General features: G+C 60.1%; 4 protein-coding genes across 4 annotated transcripts in view; 2 read left to right on the forward strand and 2 right to left on the reverse strand.

Moving 5' to 3' along the window:
- VOLCADRAFT_90737 (uncharacterized protein) overlaps positions 1-3,788 on the reverse strand; it is a gene marked incomplete at both ends in the record, with an annotated part of 5,829 nt that extends 2,041 nt beyond the window's left edge. The window contains 7 exons of the mRNA XM_002950355.1: positions 725-951; positions 1,199-1,290; positions 1,803-1,892; positions 2,078-2,141; positions 2,496-2,582; positions 2,948-3,045; positions 3,782-3,788. Coding sequence (XP_002950401.1) covers positions 725-951; positions 1,199-1,290; positions 1,803-1,892; positions 2,078-2,141; positions 2,496-2,582; positions 2,948-3,045; positions 3,782-3,788 — 665 coding nt within the window. The remainder of the gene's footprint in view (positions 1-724; positions 952-1,198; positions 1,291-1,802; positions 1,893-2,077; positions 2,142-2,495; positions 2,583-2,947; positions 3,046-3,781) is intronic.
- Positions 3,789-4,025: 237 nt separating this feature from the next.
- VOLCADRAFT_90738 (uncharacterized protein) lies at positions 4,026-9,678 on the forward strand (the record flags this gene model as incomplete). Its single annotated transcript, XM_002950228.1, has 11 exons — positions 4,026-4,198; positions 4,307-4,419; positions 4,885-5,029; positions 5,738-5,874; positions 6,407-6,532; positions 6,680-6,837; positions 7,169-7,323; positions 7,590-7,815; positions 8,128-8,257; positions 9,264-9,345; positions 9,654-9,678. The coding sequence occupies 11 exons, from the start codon at positions 4,026-4,028 to the stop codon at positions 9,676-9,678; spliced, it is 1,470 nt and encodes a 489-aa protein (XP_002950274.1).
- Positions 9,679-11,740: 2,062 nt separating this feature from the next.
- VOLCADRAFT_90739 (uncharacterized protein) lies at positions 11,741-15,732 on the reverse strand (the record flags this gene model as incomplete). Its single annotated transcript, XM_002950356.1, has 9 exons — positions 11,741-11,899; positions 12,368-12,778; positions 12,954-13,031; positions 13,203-13,322; positions 13,579-13,665; positions 13,965-14,020; positions 14,531-14,667; positions 14,948-15,102; positions 15,550-15,732. 9 exons carry the CDS (start codon positions 15,730-15,732, stop codon positions 11,741-11,743), a joined length of 1,386 nt encoding a protein of 461 aa, XP_002950402.1.
- Positions 15,733-16,533: 801 nt separating this feature from the next.
- The window catches only part of VOLCADRAFT_74564 (uncharacterized protein), a 2,740-nt gene continuing 1,096 nt past the window's right edge, over positions 16,534-18,177 (forward strand). The window contains exons 1-5 of the mRNA XM_002950229.1: positions 16,534-16,825; positions 16,891-16,959; positions 17,122-17,238; positions 17,598-17,648; positions 17,999-18,133. Coding sequence (XP_002950275.1) covers positions 16,727-16,825; positions 16,891-16,959; positions 17,122-17,238; positions 17,598-17,648; positions 17,999-18,133 — 471 coding nt within the window. The 5' untranslated portion in view covers positions 16,534-16,726. The remainder of the gene's footprint in view (positions 16,826-16,890; positions 16,960-17,121; positions 17,239-17,597; positions 17,649-17,998; positions 18,134-18,177) is intronic.

Genomic DNA, 18,177 nt, shown 5'->3' on the forward strand with positions numbered 1-18,177 from the left:
CGAGGGGCAGAGGGGAGGTGGACGGGCAGGGGGAGGGGGGGGTGTATGCAGCACGGAGGAGCTGCCGACCCCGGGACTGCAGGTCAGATCCGAAGGGGGTCATGTGCTGCTCTAACGGGCACCAATCTCAACCGAGCAACCATGCATACATACATACGACCATACATATGTGCATACATACATACTTCTGGGGAAGAGCGGGTCAGCGGTGAGTGAGGCGGTACTGGCCACCCCGATGGCCGAGGGGGAGGTGCGGCCCATGAAGGGCCGTACCACCCAGGCAGGTTTGGGCTGCAGGGCTGGGCTGCTGGGCGAGGGCGAGGGTGGGAACTTTGCCGTACGGGGATGGAGGGCCATCAGTTCCCGCCTACTTACGGTAAGGGGGAGGCGCCGCGCGGGCTACCCTCCTCCCCCTCCTCGTCCTGGCGACTCCCGGAGGGCTAGGAGCTGTGTTTCGTGGCAGAGTCTTCCTGTTCGCGGTTTTACCCCGTCTTCCCCCGCCTTCGCGGACAAAGCAAAACGCACCCGCGGGACAGACAGTCATCAGCGCAACCCCCCCCCAAAAGACAGCCACCCCCTCCCTCTGCCCCTGCCCATCCAACCCGGCCACCCGCCCACCCAGCCCACTCTCCCACCCAACCCCCAGAAACCCTAGGTCTTCTTCACCCCCTAATCCCGCCGTACTCTTGACGTGCCCTTGCCGTACTCCCTCCCTCCTTCCCACCTGTCCACCAGCAGCTCCAGACGGGGTGTGTTGAGCGAGGTGAGCAGCAGCACCCGCATCGCCGCCACGTTGGCCACCACGTGGACCGCCGTAAGGCCCAGGAACACAAGCCAGGCGATCACAAACCCGGCGGCGCCGGTTGGCCCCCCCGCCGGCCCCTCCCCCGCCGCCAGCAGCCGGGTCACAGCCATGCCCGTCACCATACCCAAAATGGTCGTGGCGGTCTCCTGAAGGGGGCGGTGTGTGTGTGTGGTGGGGGTGGGGGCTCTCTCAAGGACGTCAGGACAGGACACACGAGTCCCGCAGGCTGCCGCCGTGTGAGTAATGCCGTTACTTACGCCCCCCGTCGGTTGCCCTCTTTCCTTTTTCCTTGTCCCCCCTTGTCGCGCCCTCCTTCCCTCTTCCCCCCCTCCTTCCCTCCCCACCCCTCGTTCCCTCTCCCCATCCCGGCCCCCTCCTTCCCTCCCCACCCACCTGCGACTGTTCCTTAGCCGACACATCCGCCGCATTGCCCCTCCTCGCGAAGTGTTGGGTGAGTGCGGCCCGGGTGGCTCCCCCGGCAACACCTTGAGGGCGGGAGAGCGGTGGAAGGGGGAGGGGGGAGGCGAACGACGATCGAATGAAGCTGATGCCAAGAAAAGAATGTACAAGAAGCGGGACTGACCAGTAGGCGTCCTTGAAGGCGGCGACCTGTGGATGATGTAGTGAAGATGATGTCGGAAACCTACCTACCTACCTAGCCGCCAAAGAAGTAAGAGCGGAAGAAAAGTAGAATGAAGCCGTACAGAAGTAAAGGTAGGTGTAGAGGCAGCGAAGAAGTAGTACTGACGTAAGCTGGAAAAACGATTTGCTGCCGGCCTGGCCAAGAACTGGCTGATAAGCTGGTGATAAGCTGCTGGTGACATGCAAGTGCTCCTCCCAACCTCTAACACGCGCCCAACCCGACCGACCCAACTATCCTAGTTGGGAGGGGAGGGGGGTTGAGGGAGGGGGCCCCGCCAGTCGGGAGGGCCGGCGGAGGGGGGAAAGGTGGGGAAAAAGGACCGCGTGTTGCGCAGATTCGTACTGCCTTGCATACCTGTGAGGCTGCGTGCGACGCTCCCCAAGCAGGCTATGGGTAGAAACATGACCCGCGGGAAGAGGGGGGAAGCCAGCTCCACCGTCATACCTGCGTGTGTGTGTATTGGGGGGGGGGGGTTAAGGTGGTGGGGCAGTATTTGGTGTTGGGGGGTATTAGGGGGTTTGTCCCGCGCCTCACCCCTTCCTACAAGGGAAGGCGACTCAGCCCATGTTCAAATAAGGCGCCCACGTGCCCTCCACCTCGCCCCACCCCACCCCCAACCCCACCCCCACCTAGGTCGTTAGTGATGTCGGCAAACAGGCGCCACTGCTTGGCACATGCGTCGAAGCTGGAGCCCTGAGTTGTTCACAACCGCCACATAACCGCCAACCGAACATCCCAGCGGGCAAAGCGGGACGGCGTGTGTGTGTATGTGTGTGTGTGTGTGTGTGAGAGAGAGAGAGACACACAGGTTGGTCAGCAGCTAAACCCTTAACTGAGCGAGAGGGTGAAGGAGATCAGGTCGCGTGTAAGGGGGCCAGGTGACAAACCCCCCGTAACCCGCCCTCCTGGCTTGGGTGCGGCCCGGGGGGCCTCAAACGCCGTAGGTGGGTAAAGCACATGGCCGAGGTAGGTGGGGAAAGGGGTCGGGATACCGACTACCAGAATCTTTGGCGGACTTCACAGTGCCGTACCGCTACGCTGCCGTACCTCCAGGTACGAGAACAGTATTCCCCCCAGCATGCCCGCCAGGTCCCGAACGAAGAAGGTGAACACCGCAGCCAGAGGAGTGCTCGCCTGGTGTGTGTGTGTATGTGTGTATGTGTGTGACACATAGGGGGGCGGGGTGGACCCCCGGGCGGGGGGCGGAACAGGCAGAGTTATCGGACGGAACGAGACTGGGCCCTGACTGGGCTGGTGGCTCCGAAATCAGCTCCCAACTGCCGCTGCTGTCGTTGTGTCACACACCGCCACTGCGTGCCCCAACCTACCCAATCCAACACACGCCCGCAAACCCACAGTCCACATCTACACACGGAAACCCACGTGCGCTCTCCCTCCGCTGCTCCCTAAGGCAGGGCTCCCTAACATTTCCCGGTCCCTCCCTGGACTCCTCTCCCTCCGATGGCCCCCACAGCGCTCCGAAACCCTGCCGTACACACCTCCTGGCCGACCCCGACCCCCCTCAGTATCGCCTGGCTGGTCAGCACCCCCCGGACGTACGACGATAAGGCTTGGATGGTGTCCCAGGTCTGAAAGCCTAGGAGGTGGAGGTGGAGGGGGTGGAGGGGTTAGGGAGGGGTTAGGGAGGGTTGAGTTGACCCAGATCGCCGGAGTGCTGAAGCCCTCGGGGGCCGTCGGGGCCTGAGCCGCTACACCGAATGCGGTGGTCCAGGGCTACTGCCACTGCTGCTGTTGTTGATGCTGCTGGTGCAACTGCTGCTGCCAAGAAGTGGTAAATGTGTGTCCGTAAGTTTTTGTCTATCCAGCTTAGGTCCTGGCATCCAAAGGGCTGTGTGAGGAAGGGGGACCCCAACTCAGGAGTGATACGGCAAGGCCGTGCGTTGACCAGCCTTTTAGTTAGTCCTTTGCCTTTGGGGGCCCCAACCAACGACCCAGCCATGCACGCACTTAGATAATCTGGAGAGACGGACTCCGGGAAGCCCTCGGGAAGGAAGGCCGCGCGGAGTAAGGAAGCCACACCGGACAGGATGGATCGTTGCGAAGGTCGGCAAGCGGTCCTGCTCGGCGCCACAGCATCCTCAGCGCTAGCGCAACGTCCAGATGTAATATCGATTGACGTGCTGAGGTGGCCCCGATGGTATTCCAAGAGAACCAGCCTAGTTCCTTCTGGCTCTGACTTCGACATGGCTCGTTAAACCTAAGCTTGTCGGTGGAGCTATGCTTACAGGCCTATCACTAAAGTACAAAGGAAAGTTGCTTGAAGATGTGCTTATAAGTTTGGTTTGCGCAGTTTGGGGGCTGCGCGAGCTGACCTCTCATGGCGTGGGACAGCACGGCACGATGCCGCTAACCGGTGACCCGCAACCTGGCGGGTCGACAGCGCAATCGAAAATCCCCACCAATGATGATATCCATGCGAGGGGCTGTTTTCCTACAGCAACATGTTTTCATAATAATAAATAATTCTGCTTTCTCAAATTTGCAGTTTGGACAAACCGACCGGCGTGGTAGAGGACAACTTCGCCCATAGAATTGAATCAAACCTAGGACTAAAGAATGGAGGCGCTGGTTGCGCAAGTAGTAGCACTTTCCAATCCAAACGACTTGTCCCAGCTGCAAACCACGCTGAAAAACTCCGATACAACCTTTACCCAGAATTACCAGCATATTGCACCAGCTTTACAGGCACTAGATCCTGTGCAGCACTCCCTGGGCTTCGCTTATTTCCTGTGAGTAACGATCTGGCGCTTTTCGACATCGGCTTGGCAGTCGTCAACGGCGAATGACACAATATGTTAGATATTAAGTATGGTGTCATGCCGTGGCTCCATCCGCAGCCACCATCTGGGAAGGGGCAACCTGCATCTGCCTGACGTGGCCTTCATCGACAACGCCACACGCTTCTTCACTGTTTGCCAGGCGGGGCAAATCCAACTAGCGCCAGACATTTGTGAGAACGATGGCGTGTAACAATTCCAGTGTATTTTTGGCTAGCCAAAGGAAGGGCAACAACAGGGGCTGAAGAAATCCCTGCTGTACGGCATGTTGTGGTATGGGTTCCACAGTTTTGGGGAGGGAGGAAAAGCGGCCAGGCTGCCTCCGCCTCCCTTCACCCCTTCGCCTCCCCTCACTCATTCCCCCAAACTCAAACCTACAGTACGCGCAAGCCTTGCCCTTGCCTATGTGCCTTTGCCTTCATCTAGCACAAGCAACGGCCCTGCCTCTAGCACTAGCTAGCACATCGAAGCCATTCAGTTCCCTCCGTCCTCCTCGCTACACAATCACCTTGCTTACTTGCTTGCTTGTTTCCACCACATGTTCGAATGCGCTTTCCTCCATGGGTATGACGGCCCCCTCTCTGTCGCTTCCCTCCCTGTCCTGGGCCTGCCCGTTGTCCCGCTGTCCCGCTGTCCAGTATGCTCCGCGGCTCGCAAGTACAAGGAGCACCTGATCGCTGCCAACACCCCCCGCCAGGGTATCCTCCCCTTGCGTGCGGCTCTGCGGGCCCTGCAGCCCACCCGGGAGGTGCTCACTCCGCTGCACGCCGACTTCTTTCAGCTGTGAGGGAGAGGGAGGCAGGAGGGGGGCAGGAGGGGGCCAGGAGGGGAAATGGTCACAGAACCAGGGGAGACCGACTTACGGCAGTATGGTTTAACAAAGTTTGGCTGGGGAAGGCAGGACACGACGTGACTCAAAACCAGACGGGCCCGCCCGAACACCCTGGTGGGGAGGGCGGGAAGGAGGGGGGGAGGGCCCCGGAAGTGTTAGGGGAATGTAGGCTAGTGGCTGAAGTGGCAAAGGGGTGCCTTGACGCGGAGGCACACGTCTGGAGGGGAAGGAACTCAGGGCTGCCACATGTACGCTGTGGCGCCTAGCTGCTGATGCCTTGGGGGGGGGGTGTCGGGCTGCGCGAGCCAGTGAGCAACTGCTGTTGGAGGAGAGCTCCATGGGACTGCCGTGTTGACCCATGTGCCGCTTCACTTCACTTCAGTTTGTTTATTTTGTTGCGGATGACTGTGTGCATCTACCGGGCCAACCGACGGCCGCCACCGTACCTCACCGCGACCGCACGTCGTGGGGTGCAAGGGGCGCAGCTCCAAGGCTTTGGCCTGCATCGCCGTGATGAGAGTCGCCCCCACCTACACGGCATTCCAACCTACACTGATTCCTCTGGTCTTCCGATTTCCCCCCCCCTCCCTTCGGGTTGTGTGTGCATGTGTGTGTATGTGTGTGTGTTTTGTTCTCTCCCTGCTCCCCGCTTGCGGCAGCTGTTTGCTGTCCAAGTGCTACAACGCCGCGGTGCCCGTACTGGCGGACGACATCTTCGATGTGGCTCCGCAGCAAACCAGCTGCACCCCCACTGACCTCTTTCTGTACTGCTACTATGGCGGCATGCTGTGCATAGGTATGTGTGGGGGAGGGGGGGGGCCAGAGAGAGGAGACGGGGCTGGGATAGGGCGGGGGGTTGGAGGTCGTGATGCATTACAGCACTCCAGCCACGCCCGCCACACTCCTTGATGGAGCGGTGGGCGGTGGGGTCGCCTGTCTTGTCCTGGTGGGTAGTGGTGACAGGTGTTGTGATGTGCGGAGTGGAGGGAGGGAGGGCGGGAGTCAGGCATCTTGCATGGAGGTGTTTGGTGGCGGAGCGGTGGCGGGCCACGCCAGGCGCCAGCATGGTAGGGGAGTGACGAGGGGCGTATCCAAGGCACAACGGGGGCGGGAGGCCGTGGATCTGCGGGGGGCACTGCCGCAGTGGAGGTGGAGGTGCAGGGCGGAAGGTCGGGTGCGGTGCGGTGCGGTGCGGTGGGGGCCCGCCTGTCCGGAGGACATCTTGGCTGCGTGTAGCGCTGTGATGTGATGGGATTTGATATGACGTGATGTGATTTGACGTGATGTGATATGTGATGCCCCTAGCACCTGCTTCCCCGCGGCCCCAGGTCGCAAGCAGCACGCCCGGGCTCTGGAGCTGCTCCTGCAGGCCATCACCGCGCCCGCGGTGGCGGGTAATGCGATCGTGGCGGCGGCGTATAAGAAGTACGTGCTGGTCTGCCTCATACATGCAGGTGAGTGAGGGGGGGGGTACGGGAGCCCATGCAAGGCCCCGGCTAATGCGGGGGCTGGGGCGGGTGTGCGTCTGAAACCCTGGAGCCCGGGCTGCTCCCCCAATCCGATGCGACACGCCGCGGCCTCACCCCTCCTCCCCTTCACAGGCCAGATGCTGCCGCTGCCCAAGTTCACGTCATCATGTGTACGGCAGGTGATTGAATCCGACGCTAGGCCGTACAACAAGCTGGCGGCTGCGTACGCCTCCCGGAACCCGGAGAAGCTGAGGCAGATTGCCAACAAGCACACGGCGGTGTTTACCGCGGTAAGGATCGTGCGGGTATAGGGCGTGTACGGGCCGTACATAGCGGGCGGCACGTGGGCAGCTGCCGGCGCCCTTTTTATCCTTCCTGGTCCGAAGCCCCTCTGATGTAATGTCTTCCCCCGCCCCTGTTCGCAACATCTCCCCGTTGGCGTCCTTTTCCTCCTTGCCCCTGCTATTGCTGCTGCTATTGCCCATGCCCCTGATGCTGCCCCGGGCCATTCTTACCGCACTGCCCGTCTCCCTGCTCCCCCCCTCGCCTCCCTCTTGCATGTACTTTCCCTCCCTCCCCCCAACCCTCCCTCCCTCCCTCCGTTCCCCTCCCCCTGCTCAGGACAACAACCTGGGCCTGGTTCGTCAGGTGGTCGCATCTCTGACGGTTTGCTCCATTCAGCGCCTCACTCAGACCTTCCTCACACTCAGTCTGACGGACATCGCGGCTAACGCGGGGTTGTCGGGGGCGGAGGAGGCGGAGGCCAGGATACTCAGGTGGCAGGGAGGTGGTGATCGGGGGGGTGCTGATGGTGATAGGGGTGGTGGTCGCCGGGGGGTTGTAAGGCGGCCCCACCCGCCTGATCCACCCGTGTAGGCACAGAATCCCTTCTGGTAACCTTTCTCCCTTTTTACCATCAGCCATCGGCGTCTGCTTCCCGCTGTGTGCCGTCGTTGCCCCTGCTATCAATACATGTTCGCACTATCACCACGTGGTACCATCGCGACAACATTTTCCTGTGGATCCCTCCATCGCGTTGTAGGATGGTGGCCGCGGGTCAAATCCACGCCAAGATTGACGGCCGGACGGGGATGGTGCGGTTCGCGGATGAGACCTGGGCGGCGTCCGGGGCCGCCGCTTCCTCCTCCTCTTTTTCAGCCGCCGGGGGTGGATCTCTGTGGGACAGCGCTGGCGGTGTTGCAGCCCTGGATGGGCGCATGCGGCAGGTTCTGGAGCTGGGGAAGAGGCTGCAGCAGGCGCATGAAATGGTGCGTCAAGGCAGATGCCCGGGGGTCTGCAGGGGCTGCCAGGCTGGCCTTGGGCTTCGGCGTAAGCGGGAGTTGGGTGGTGTGTGCAAAGGGAGAACTTTTATCGCACCCTGGGATCGAGGCCCCTCGCACCATATGGGTTCGAAATCGCAATCAGTCGGGATACGAGAGGCTGCGGACCTTTGTGTGCCTCTGTAGGGCTGATGTTGTCGTGGGGCCTGTCAGCTCCTAGTAGCTCCTCGGGAAAGAGGCCTTATGACGCCCTCTTCAACTGTTCTCGGCGTCCTTTGCCGTACCAACTGCCATCTGCAGGTGTCGCAGGACCGTGCCTACCAGTCCAAGGTCACGGCCCGGGAGAGGTCTAAGTGGGACTTGGGGGCGGCGGTGGGGGGGGCGGGTGGCGGTCTGGCGGGGGCCCTGGGGGTGCCGGGGGCCGCTGCGGGTGCGGAGGACGAACAGGACTTCGGGCCTTTCCTGATGGGGGATGCAAGCAGCATGTGAGGATCCAGCGGGGGCAGTGGGGGGGTGAGGGAATGGGGGGAAAACGCAGGGCGACGGGCAACTTGAATTCCTCATCTCGCTTCACTCGCATAGCTTTTAAGTGAGGTGTGGTGCCTCTCTAGATACAGCGTGCATCTACTTAAGGCAGCCGCGTACAACCGCGTCGTGTTCTTAGAAGCTTGTTGAAGATGGGGTGAGTGGGGGGAAGTAGAGGAGAGGGGTTGCTTGGAGGGGGGAAAGGGGATTTTACGCGGATTGAAATTGGCGTTGTCTCAGGGCAGCCAGCGGCGGGGTGATGATGGCAGCGGCACCCGGAGTAAACGAGGGCCCCTGGGAGCTCCTCGGCTCACTTCAGGGGGCTGTAAAGGCGAGGAGGATGAGCGGAGAGTCTGATGTGTCGCTAACACGCAACAAGTTGTTGTTGTTGCTATTGCTTGGCGCAGTGGAGTGTTATGTGTGTGTGTGTGTGAGGAGGCGGGTGGGTTACTGCGGGGTGGGTTCGCCATCCTTGCGGATGCAGAGAGCCCGTGTCTCGTTCGCAACAGCAGGCCCTTGTGCCCTCCATCACAACAAACGTCTTGCGTCGCAGCAACCGTACACACTCTTGCAGTTCACGATTTCACAATGACGGGACGTGCAATAACTTCTCGTCATGGCTAGGCTTACCGCGGAAAGCTTGAGGAGGAGGAGGAGGAGGAGGAGGAGGAGGCGTGGGTCTGTAGCAGAGGAGGAGACTAGCTAGTTGACGGGAGGGGATGCAGGTGCAGAGAGCGCCGTGGGGGGAGGGAGCGGGGCAGGGCATTGCAGCAGCGTGGTGTAACGCATGGATGGCGGGCGTATGACAGGTCCAGGGCTGTGGGCGCAGGCGGCAAAAGGTATGGTGTGTGTTTTGGCTGTCCTACACAGTGTGTGTGTGTCTGTCTGTGCGTGCGTGTGTCTTGGCGCAGGTTCTTTTGCGGCATGGTGGATAGGTCCAAGCTCCTTCGTAATGAACGCGGCAGTAGTTGAACAAGGGGGGATGGGCCTGAGGTGCGTGCTGCGAAGCGCTGTATGGAAGGGAGGGAAGGCATCAGTGGTTCGCATCAGTGGAGGCGACTGGACAGCAAGACAGGAGAGCTCGTGTGTGTGGGAAAGCCCGGTAAAGGGGGGAAAGCGACAAGGGAGCTTTACGGCCCTCTTAAGTCCCTCTGAGGAAGCTCTTTATGCCTGCGTATGCGTATGTCCGTGTGCATGTGCGTGTGCATGTGCGTGTCTCTCAGCCCCCTCGAACCTGAGCTTGCTGTGGGCCAACCAACACTTCGGACGCTCTCACCTCCGTCTTCTGTGTTAGCCAACAGGACTAACATGCGCTGTGTTCCTTAATTCGATTTCCAATTCACTTAGGTCGTCACCCTTCAGCATAGCTCCCATTAGTCTATGCTGTAGGTCACATCTCAACAAACACCGCCACCAGCTCCAGAGGGTCGTCCTCTTTAGCAACCTCCGGCCGCCCGGCATGTAGGGGCCTTTCCTAGCCAATTACAGGGCTTGGGTGCTGCAGTGCCTACCGGTATGCGATCCTACTGGAACCAATTGTTATTTTATTACTGTAGCAATTGTGGTTACTCCAAAAAGGCCCACAGCCGCACATCGGTGTGCAGGACCCGGGTACTGTACCTGCACCTGCAGCGCACGTGCCGCGCAGTGTGGCGGATGGATGGATGAATGTGGTGGGGCAACGTAACTTCACAATGTCGGCAGCGGCCGGCGCAGTGGTACTACTACTGTGCTGGTTAGTGCCGCAAACAAGTTGACCAGCCGGCAGCTCCACCAGCCCGCATCAGCGAGTCAGGACACCCGCTGGCGGGCTCCCCAAAGGAGCCCTCCGCCCCGCGCAAGTTTGTCATTGACAATCCAAGTTCCCTTTAAACGTATGGCGGCATCTGCACGGGTGTCCCGGCCGGGCCTTAGCTTCAAGCAGCTCTCAGGACCAATAGTCACCCGCACCTCCGCCCGACCCTACACCATATCTGATACAACTCCAGCCTGGCATGGTGCGGGGCGGAGTTCATCAGAGGGCAGTGGCCCATAGGTCGCACACAAGTGACCATAACAGCTAACAGATCTTCCCGGCAGGAGGGCCGCTCAAAAGAAAGCGGCAGCGGTCATCGGCCCCCCTGGATTAAATCCTCGCGGCAGCCTATAGCGTATTTATGGGCCCTACAGGCCGTACTACAGACACAATTGGTACGTTCATCGATAACTTGACAAGGCGCAAAATGGTCGGTTAGGAATGTATGACGTGGAATTAACAGTTGTCATCGATATAGCCCCGGAACCGCCGGACACCAGGTCATTGAGATCTTGACATCAACTTCTGGAAAAAACGCACATGCATACGTACATACATACGGACATACGCATGCCCGCAGACTAACATCCCCGCCGGATGGGCAACACAGCGTCGCCACTCGTCGCCCGTATCAGGGTCACCGCCACCCTGCACCCCCCACCGCTGCTTCCGAGCCCGCTGTATCGCTGACCACTGCAGGAGAAGGTGCACCAGCTCCCAACGACCTACTAATTTGGATTAGAGATTTACGACGAACTATATCGGCCCCATTATGGCACAAGGGTAAAACCGGAGGCAGGGACAGTTAACTTACGAGAATCTATATATACAGCGGAATCGACATCAGAATGTACGACAGCTAAACCATCTTTACGGGAACTCGCCTGAGCGGGGCAGAATAACTTAGCAGCTGTCACCGAACGCCGTTTCTCCTACCCTACCCTACCCTACCCTACCCTACCCTACCCCATCCTAGCGTAACTCACGCCTGCAATTGGCAGCACGCTTACATCTACCAGCTCCCAACTAGCCAACTGCAACACTAACGACATGCAGGTAATAGCATAACGCCGCGGCCCTGGTAAAAAGTTAGGGGTTTATTGCCCAGGGACGCCAAGTGCTGCCGGGCTGGGCCGCCTCGTCGGGGCACCTCCTTGCCACATACACAGCAACACACACACACACACACACACACACACACACACACACACACACACACACACACACACACACACACACACACACACACACACACAGAAACCTCCTGTGCGCATGCCCCCTCCAAGGGGACACACCTGCCTGTACGACACCTGCCTGACACAAATGCACCTGCGGAATCTAGCTATCCCAAGACTTCATCACGCAGCTCTCCTGGCTATCAGCAACCAATCTCCAACCGCCAACATAACTGGCACGAAATCCCGCTGCTTGGATGGAAACACTATTCGCTCGCTCGCTCTTGTGCGCGCACCCACTCCCTCGCTCCACGGCTCCTGCCGCACACACGTCCACTTCGCTGTCCAAACCCCCATCACCCGGACAGCCCACCATCCACCGACTCCACTCCTCGGCGGCTCGGTGCTCCTCACCGCCCTAGGGCCACGCACTCCTTCCGCCGGTGCCGTACGCAATGATGGGCGGGTCGGGTCGCCGTGCCGCTTCCTTCCGTACCCTCAGCGGCACCTCCTGCCGGGGTGGCGGCTCCGGCTTCCGGTGCTTCTCAATGAAGGCTTGTTGGTGCCCTCGGACCACCTGGAGGCGCCAGCGGGGCGGCCGGGAGGGGGTGGGAGGGGGAGGTGTGTTCGTCTGTCTGTCTGTCTGTCTGTCTGTATGTATGTATGCATGTATGTATGTATGTATGTGAAGAGCTGAGACCTGGACACCGCGGGCCGCAAGCGGCTATCTTAAGTGACTGGTGTGTGTGGTGGGGGGGTTTTTCCACCAGTGGCGGCGGTCGTGGTAGACGTACATACAGTTCACAAACCCCTCCTTGCCCCACTCGGATTGCGGTCTTCTGACTACAGCCAGGCACACAACCCCCCTCCCTCCTCCTAAGCCCGGGTAAGGGCGCAGTTGTCCCATTTCCCCGCGGACCCCCTCGCCCGCCCAATACCCATCCCGCCCTGCAGTAGCGGTACTGGAAGTGCTGGTGGTGGTTATGGTGGTGGTGGTAGAGAGCCCAATGCATCAACTCCCCCGCAAAACCCTCTCCCCCCCCACCTGGGGGTCTATGCGCACTCGGGGCTTATCCACGTCGGGCCGAGCGTACGGCGACTTGAGCACGCCACGGAGTCCCCCCGGTACGGCACCAGGTCGGGGGCTCCCCGCCGCTGGCGGCGTCGGCCAGGCCTCGTGCCGCTGCGGCGGTCCCCCGGCAGGCGCGTACGGATGTACGGGCACGTACAACCGCTCAAAGTTGGCCGCATTGTTGCGCTCTCGTTCGCGCTCCCGGACAGCTACCGCCGCCGCCGCCCCAGCGGATGAGGGCCGCTGACGGGGCCCCGCCGCGACGGCGCCGCCGGGCTCCCCGTGCCCGGGCCCACGAGGGTAATAACCATCGGCGTCCTGATATTGGTTCAGCACGTCGTACGAATTCCGTACGGATGCCCGGTGGCCGTGGACCCCTTGGACCTAGGGGTAGGGGTTCAGAGCGACCAGGCGGGGTGATGCTGGGTTTGAAACCGCCTTCCCCCCCCAGGTCGAGCACCCCTATAACCCCTCAGACCCCTTCCCACATACATACGCACATACCCCTCCCTGGTGCGGCCCCAGCAACAACCCTCCCGGCATCACACCCCGGGTGCACCTGCTCCCGGCGCCGCTCCTCCAGGTCGTACGACTGCCGTACCTCCGGCCCTCCAGCGGGTTTGAGCCGATCCCACTCCTGCCGCAGCCAAAGGGTGGTCCGGGGGGTTGCCGGGTATGTGCGTGTTAGCCAGGTTGTCATGTACGGCACCCGTGAGGCATAACACGGGGGTGGGCCTATCAAGCAATCCGACCACCTCACGTACAGACACATATACAGGCACATATACAGACACATGTACAGACGCACCTGGTAGAACTGGCGGCGGCGCTCCTCTTCTCGTTCCCTCAGCTCTTCCTCCCGCTCCACCGCCAGTGACAGCCGGTCATTGGCCCCCCCAACCCGCCGCCGGTGCTGATCCAGGGCCTCCTGTGCGTGTGTGCGTGTGGGGGGGAAACGCACGGGGTTGGGTTTCACAGCGGGGGTTTTAGGATCCATGCCACGCCACCGGGCCAACCGCCAAAGTAACGACCCCCACACCAGCACAACCTCAATCCCGCGCGGCCGCTGGTGTCGTACACTGATTCCCGGGCCCCCACGCCCCCCCATGGAAGCACTGCTGCGTCCTTCATTCCGTCCCTCCGTTTGCCTCCTTATGGCCTTCTTTTTTTCTGTTTGGACCCACCATCGCCGCCGCCACAGCGATCTGCTTCTGGCCCAGGAGCTCCTCCTGCTTCCGCGCCTCCTCCCGCCGCCTCCTGTTCGCCATAGCCTGCCGAGGGACACACAGACCCCACAACCAGCCGTCAGTGCCCCCTCACTCTCAATGAGTACCCCTCCTCCCCCTCTCACTTCGCCACTTCCTTACACAGCGCATGACTCGCACACGTGTGCGAGTGTATGTATGCGTGTATGCATTTACAGCAGTGAACCCCCTGCCACATCCCCAATATCAAGTGACGTGTGCGGCCGCCAAGAGGTCCGCCTCCGATCACGAGTAGCCGGACATCCATGCATGGTGTCCCGCGTCCCATACCCCTCACCCCGCCAGGCAGCCTCCTCCCCCCCCACCACCTGCGCTGCGAGCTCGGCCCTGTAGGCATCCGGCGACATGGGCATCATGGGACCTGATGTGGGGGTTTAGGGCAAGGGGGGGAGGGGGAGGGGAGGGGGAGGGGGAGGGGGAGAGGGCAGGAGGGGAAGGGGAGGGGGAGAGGGCGGGAGGGGAGGGGGAGAGGGCGGGAGGGGAGGGGGAGAGGGCGGGAGGGGAGGGGGAGGGGGAGAGGGCGGGCGGGGAGGGCAGCAAACAACGGCGATCACATCCAAGTTGTGTCGGAGGAGGTTGGCAATGGGGGGACCCCTCGTGGCAGCGAGGGGGAAAGGGGCCCTCATACCCACCACCGCATTAGGCAGCGGGCAAAGCACGTGGACACGGTAGTACGACAAACAGCCCTCCCCGGGGATTCCAGCGGTCCTACCAGCACCCCTTGCCCCACCGCGGCTGCTCCTCCCTTCCCCCTTTTTTCCCAAGCCGTTCCCAGTCGCCGCCCCTCTCACTGGCCTCCTCGTTACCCGAAACCCCCGATCATCCGCTCCCTAAAACACACATACATACCAACACACACACACTCACTCACCCACGGGTTTATCTGCCCGGGGGACTCCGGGTATCCTCTCCCGGGGGCTCTGCAGACCCCTGGGTCGGCCGGGCCACAACCGGCCCTCCTCCTCCAACTCGGCGGCCCGCTCCAGCACCTTGGCCTCAGCCTGCCGCCTGCGGGGTACGGGGTGTAGGGGGTTAAGAGGGGTAGGGGGGGGAGACGAACCACAGACGAGTGATGCTGATACCACGGGGGGCCGGGGGGTTGCAGGGGAACAAAGCACCGCTGACACCGCTGACACACATGGGGGGTAACCCTACCTCACCTAAGAGTAAGGTAGCCGACCCCAAGGTGTACCTCCCTCCGAAATCCTATCCCCAATGCAGGACCGACAATGCCCCACAGCCCCGGGTTCAACCGTCCTTCCCAATCCCCCTCGTCGGGCCCACCCACCTGTTGACCCTCTTGACGAGCTCAGCCAGGTGGTCTCGGAGCTGTTTATTGTGGAACTGATCCGGGCGGAGCAGCAGCTGCTGAATGACGTCAGCGGCCTCTGACAACAAGCCCTGGTCCTCTAGTCGCTGGGCATGAGCTAAGAGGTCCTCATCCTGGAGGAGGGGAGGGGGAAGAGGGGAAGGAGGGAGGACAAGGGAGAAGAATGTGGGGGTGAAGGTAAGCGCGAGGTAGAGAATGGGGTTGGGTGGGACGAGGGCTTGCGCTGTGCTTGAGCTGTGCGCGTGCGCTGTTCGCATCGGCTGCGTTTTTCCGGAGTGCGCGCGCTAGGCATATTGTATTGTTTTCGGGATATTCAGTGGAAAATATTGTACCATGGTTTGTAGCATGCAGATAGAGATAGAGGGACAGAAAGAGAGAGAGAGAAAGAGAGTGTGCGGAAAGGGATAGGTCAAACTAGGTAATGATAGGCACCAGAAAAGAAGGCTTAAGAATAAGGTTAAGGTACCACGAATAGATTTTGCACATTACGCGATTTGCAAAACGATTATTGACACGTACGCGCTGTTTTCCGCCTCGTCCGTCTGCCCGTCTTCCCTTACCGTGGGATGTGGATTAAGCTTCTTAAGCTTTTCCCAAAGCAGCCTGTGCTCCAGTGCGCGCTCCGCATTGAGCTTTTCCGCTTGCCGCATCTTATCCAAGGCTTTTCGATAGTTGTTCATGTCATCCCGAAGGACCGCATCAACCCCGCCCTGGCCCCGGGCACGATTGTTCCGTCCAGGCATGACGGTAATGCTGTTTCCTGCTAATGACGGCACCAAGAGGTCATACGCTTTGATGGAATGCACGTTAAATTCTTGTATTTGTCATACACTTGCAGCCAAGAGCCGTGTCGCCTTTACAAACACAAAAACAACTATAATAAATCCAAATGACGTATCTAGATTTAACGAAAACCTACTCACTACCATACTCAATAGAAACGCCAAATTGTGGTTCAGTAGATATCGTTCGAATGCGAAAAAAATTTAACCTTCCCATAAAGCTTCTTATCACACTCAGAGCTCGTAAATGCGTTCCAGTATTGTGGTCCGTGCCCCCTCATCTATCCCATGACGTACTACTGGTACGGTCGATTCAGGTTTTGCGGGACACACCGCTTTGCCCTGTTTCCTTTGTATAGTTAAGCTATCCTGTTGCGGCTGGTGTCCAAGAATCCTAAATTTAACGCTAGGCCACGAAAACGGTTTGGGCACTGAAAACGTGGACATTCCTATGGAATGAATGGTTTTTATTGTGCACCTTAGCACCCGGTCAAATCTTGGGGACGAAATAACTTAAAAGATATGGTTACGGTGTAAGCAAACGCGGAGCTATGAATGTGGGAGTTCCTGGGTGCATGAGCAACAGCACGCCAGAGCAAAGCTTGTGGCTATCTTTTATCAGTTTCAGCTCGTTGCTTCTCTAGCCCTCTAGGTCCATGACTTGGCTCATCTGCATTTTTGAGCACCTTCGCCGTACCGACGCAAGGTGGTGACCAGAAAAAGCAAGGAGAAGCATCCCAACATCCATTTGGATAGCTTTCTCCCGAAGGTCCGCACTGCCTCTTACTACCTCGTCACCAATTAAAGTGCAGCCTTGTGTAGTCTGAAGCTCCTTTCGCTTGCGGCTCAGGTTATCGCGTTGCACCCTTCACAAGCGTCTGGATTTGCTATACTTTGCTGAAAGCTACAGAGAGCCTTCGCCCAGCCCAGCGGCTGCGGGGCCCCTGGGCCGGAAATGTTCTATTACCTGACCCTTAACAAGTCAATTGACATCCATCCTAAACACTTTGGACCTAAGCTTCGAGAGGTCATTCGTGAAAAGCTTATTGCAGAGGTGGGCGTCTTTCTTAGGGTCCATGTCGCCAGCAGTCTACCGCAGCTGATAAATCGCGCCCACAGACTGAGGGTACCTGTACGGGCAAGTATGGCTACGTGGTCGCGGTGACGAAGGTCGATGACATTGGCCGGGTACGTCCTCTCCCTACTTGGAGGGCACTGATGCGCAAACTTGTCACGCAGCCGCCAGTAACGTCCGGTATCTGGAGTCCCGAAACCACATCCACATCAGGCCGATTCCCCTCCCCCATCCCTCCTGCGTCCTGCCCCTCATTTGCTGTGCTGCTCTGTCAGGGCCGTATCCGTCAGGACCAGTCCGGATTCGCCACCTTCGATGTGACGTACGGCTGCATTGTGTGCCGGCCGTACAAGAAGGAGGTGCTTGATGCGGTCGTGACCTCCGTGAACAAGGTACCAGGGCCCCCCGCGGAGCCGGGCACTTACATACCTACCCTGCTACCCACCTACCTACTTACATGCTTATGCGGTAACCACCAGTTAGCCGCAGGCCCTTAAACGACACTGCAGTATCCCCCCCTGGATCCGTGAGGAGGGCACCCGGGAGGTCAGCTAGTGCTGTGTGGCGACCTCCCCTCCCGTGCCCGTGTCCCCTTTTGCGTGCGGCCCCCCTCACCACACCACCCGGTTTAGTGAGGGTGGTGGCACTGCCTGCTTTGCCCCTTAACCCCGTTTGCCCCAACCGTCCCCTGTCCCTGGACTCACCCCTCCCGCCCTCCCTTGCCGTCCCTGCCCCCTTCCCTCCCGGGTAGATGGGCTTCTTCGCCCAGGCGGGGCCGCTGCAGCTCTTCGTGACACAGCACGTGAGTGATACCCGTCTCCTCCCCCGCCCTCTGACCCCGTGTTGCAATCCCCCTCCCCCTCCCCGCCCTCCCCGGTGGGAACAACCTCGGGGGGCGAAAGGGAGGGGGAGGGGGAGGAAGGGGAGGGGCAGGAAGGCAAGATTCATATACGTTGAACAATCTTGGACATCGCAGTAGCTGTCTGTCAGTCTGAAAAGGGGGATGCGCCCTCTGACATCATTGAATTATGTTTGTCGGTATGTTTGACGGGTTACTGCCACTGCTGCTGGTACTAATGTTATCATTGCTGCCACTTGTCGTCGTTGTCGTTACCCTCACTGTCGGTTGTGGTGGTTGCGGTTATCCCGCAGCTGATCCCGGAGGAGTTCGAGTTCGACTCCTCCGGCGACAGCAGCTGGGTGTCGGTGGACCAGACCACACACATACAGCCCGGGACACACGTGAGGGTGCGGATCCTGGGTATCAAGTACGACCCGACGGAAGTGGTGAGTGGGTCCTAAGGGGCCGGTGTGGGGCTGGCGGTGCGCCA

Source organism: Volvox carteri (genome assembly GCF_000143455.1).
Source record: "Volvox carteri f. nagariensis unplaced genomic scaffold VOLCAscaffold_18, whole genome shotgun sequence".
Taxonomy (NCBI): Eukaryota; Viridiplantae; Chlorophyta; class Chlorophyceae; order Chlamydomonadales; family Volvocaceae; genus Volvox; species Volvox carteri.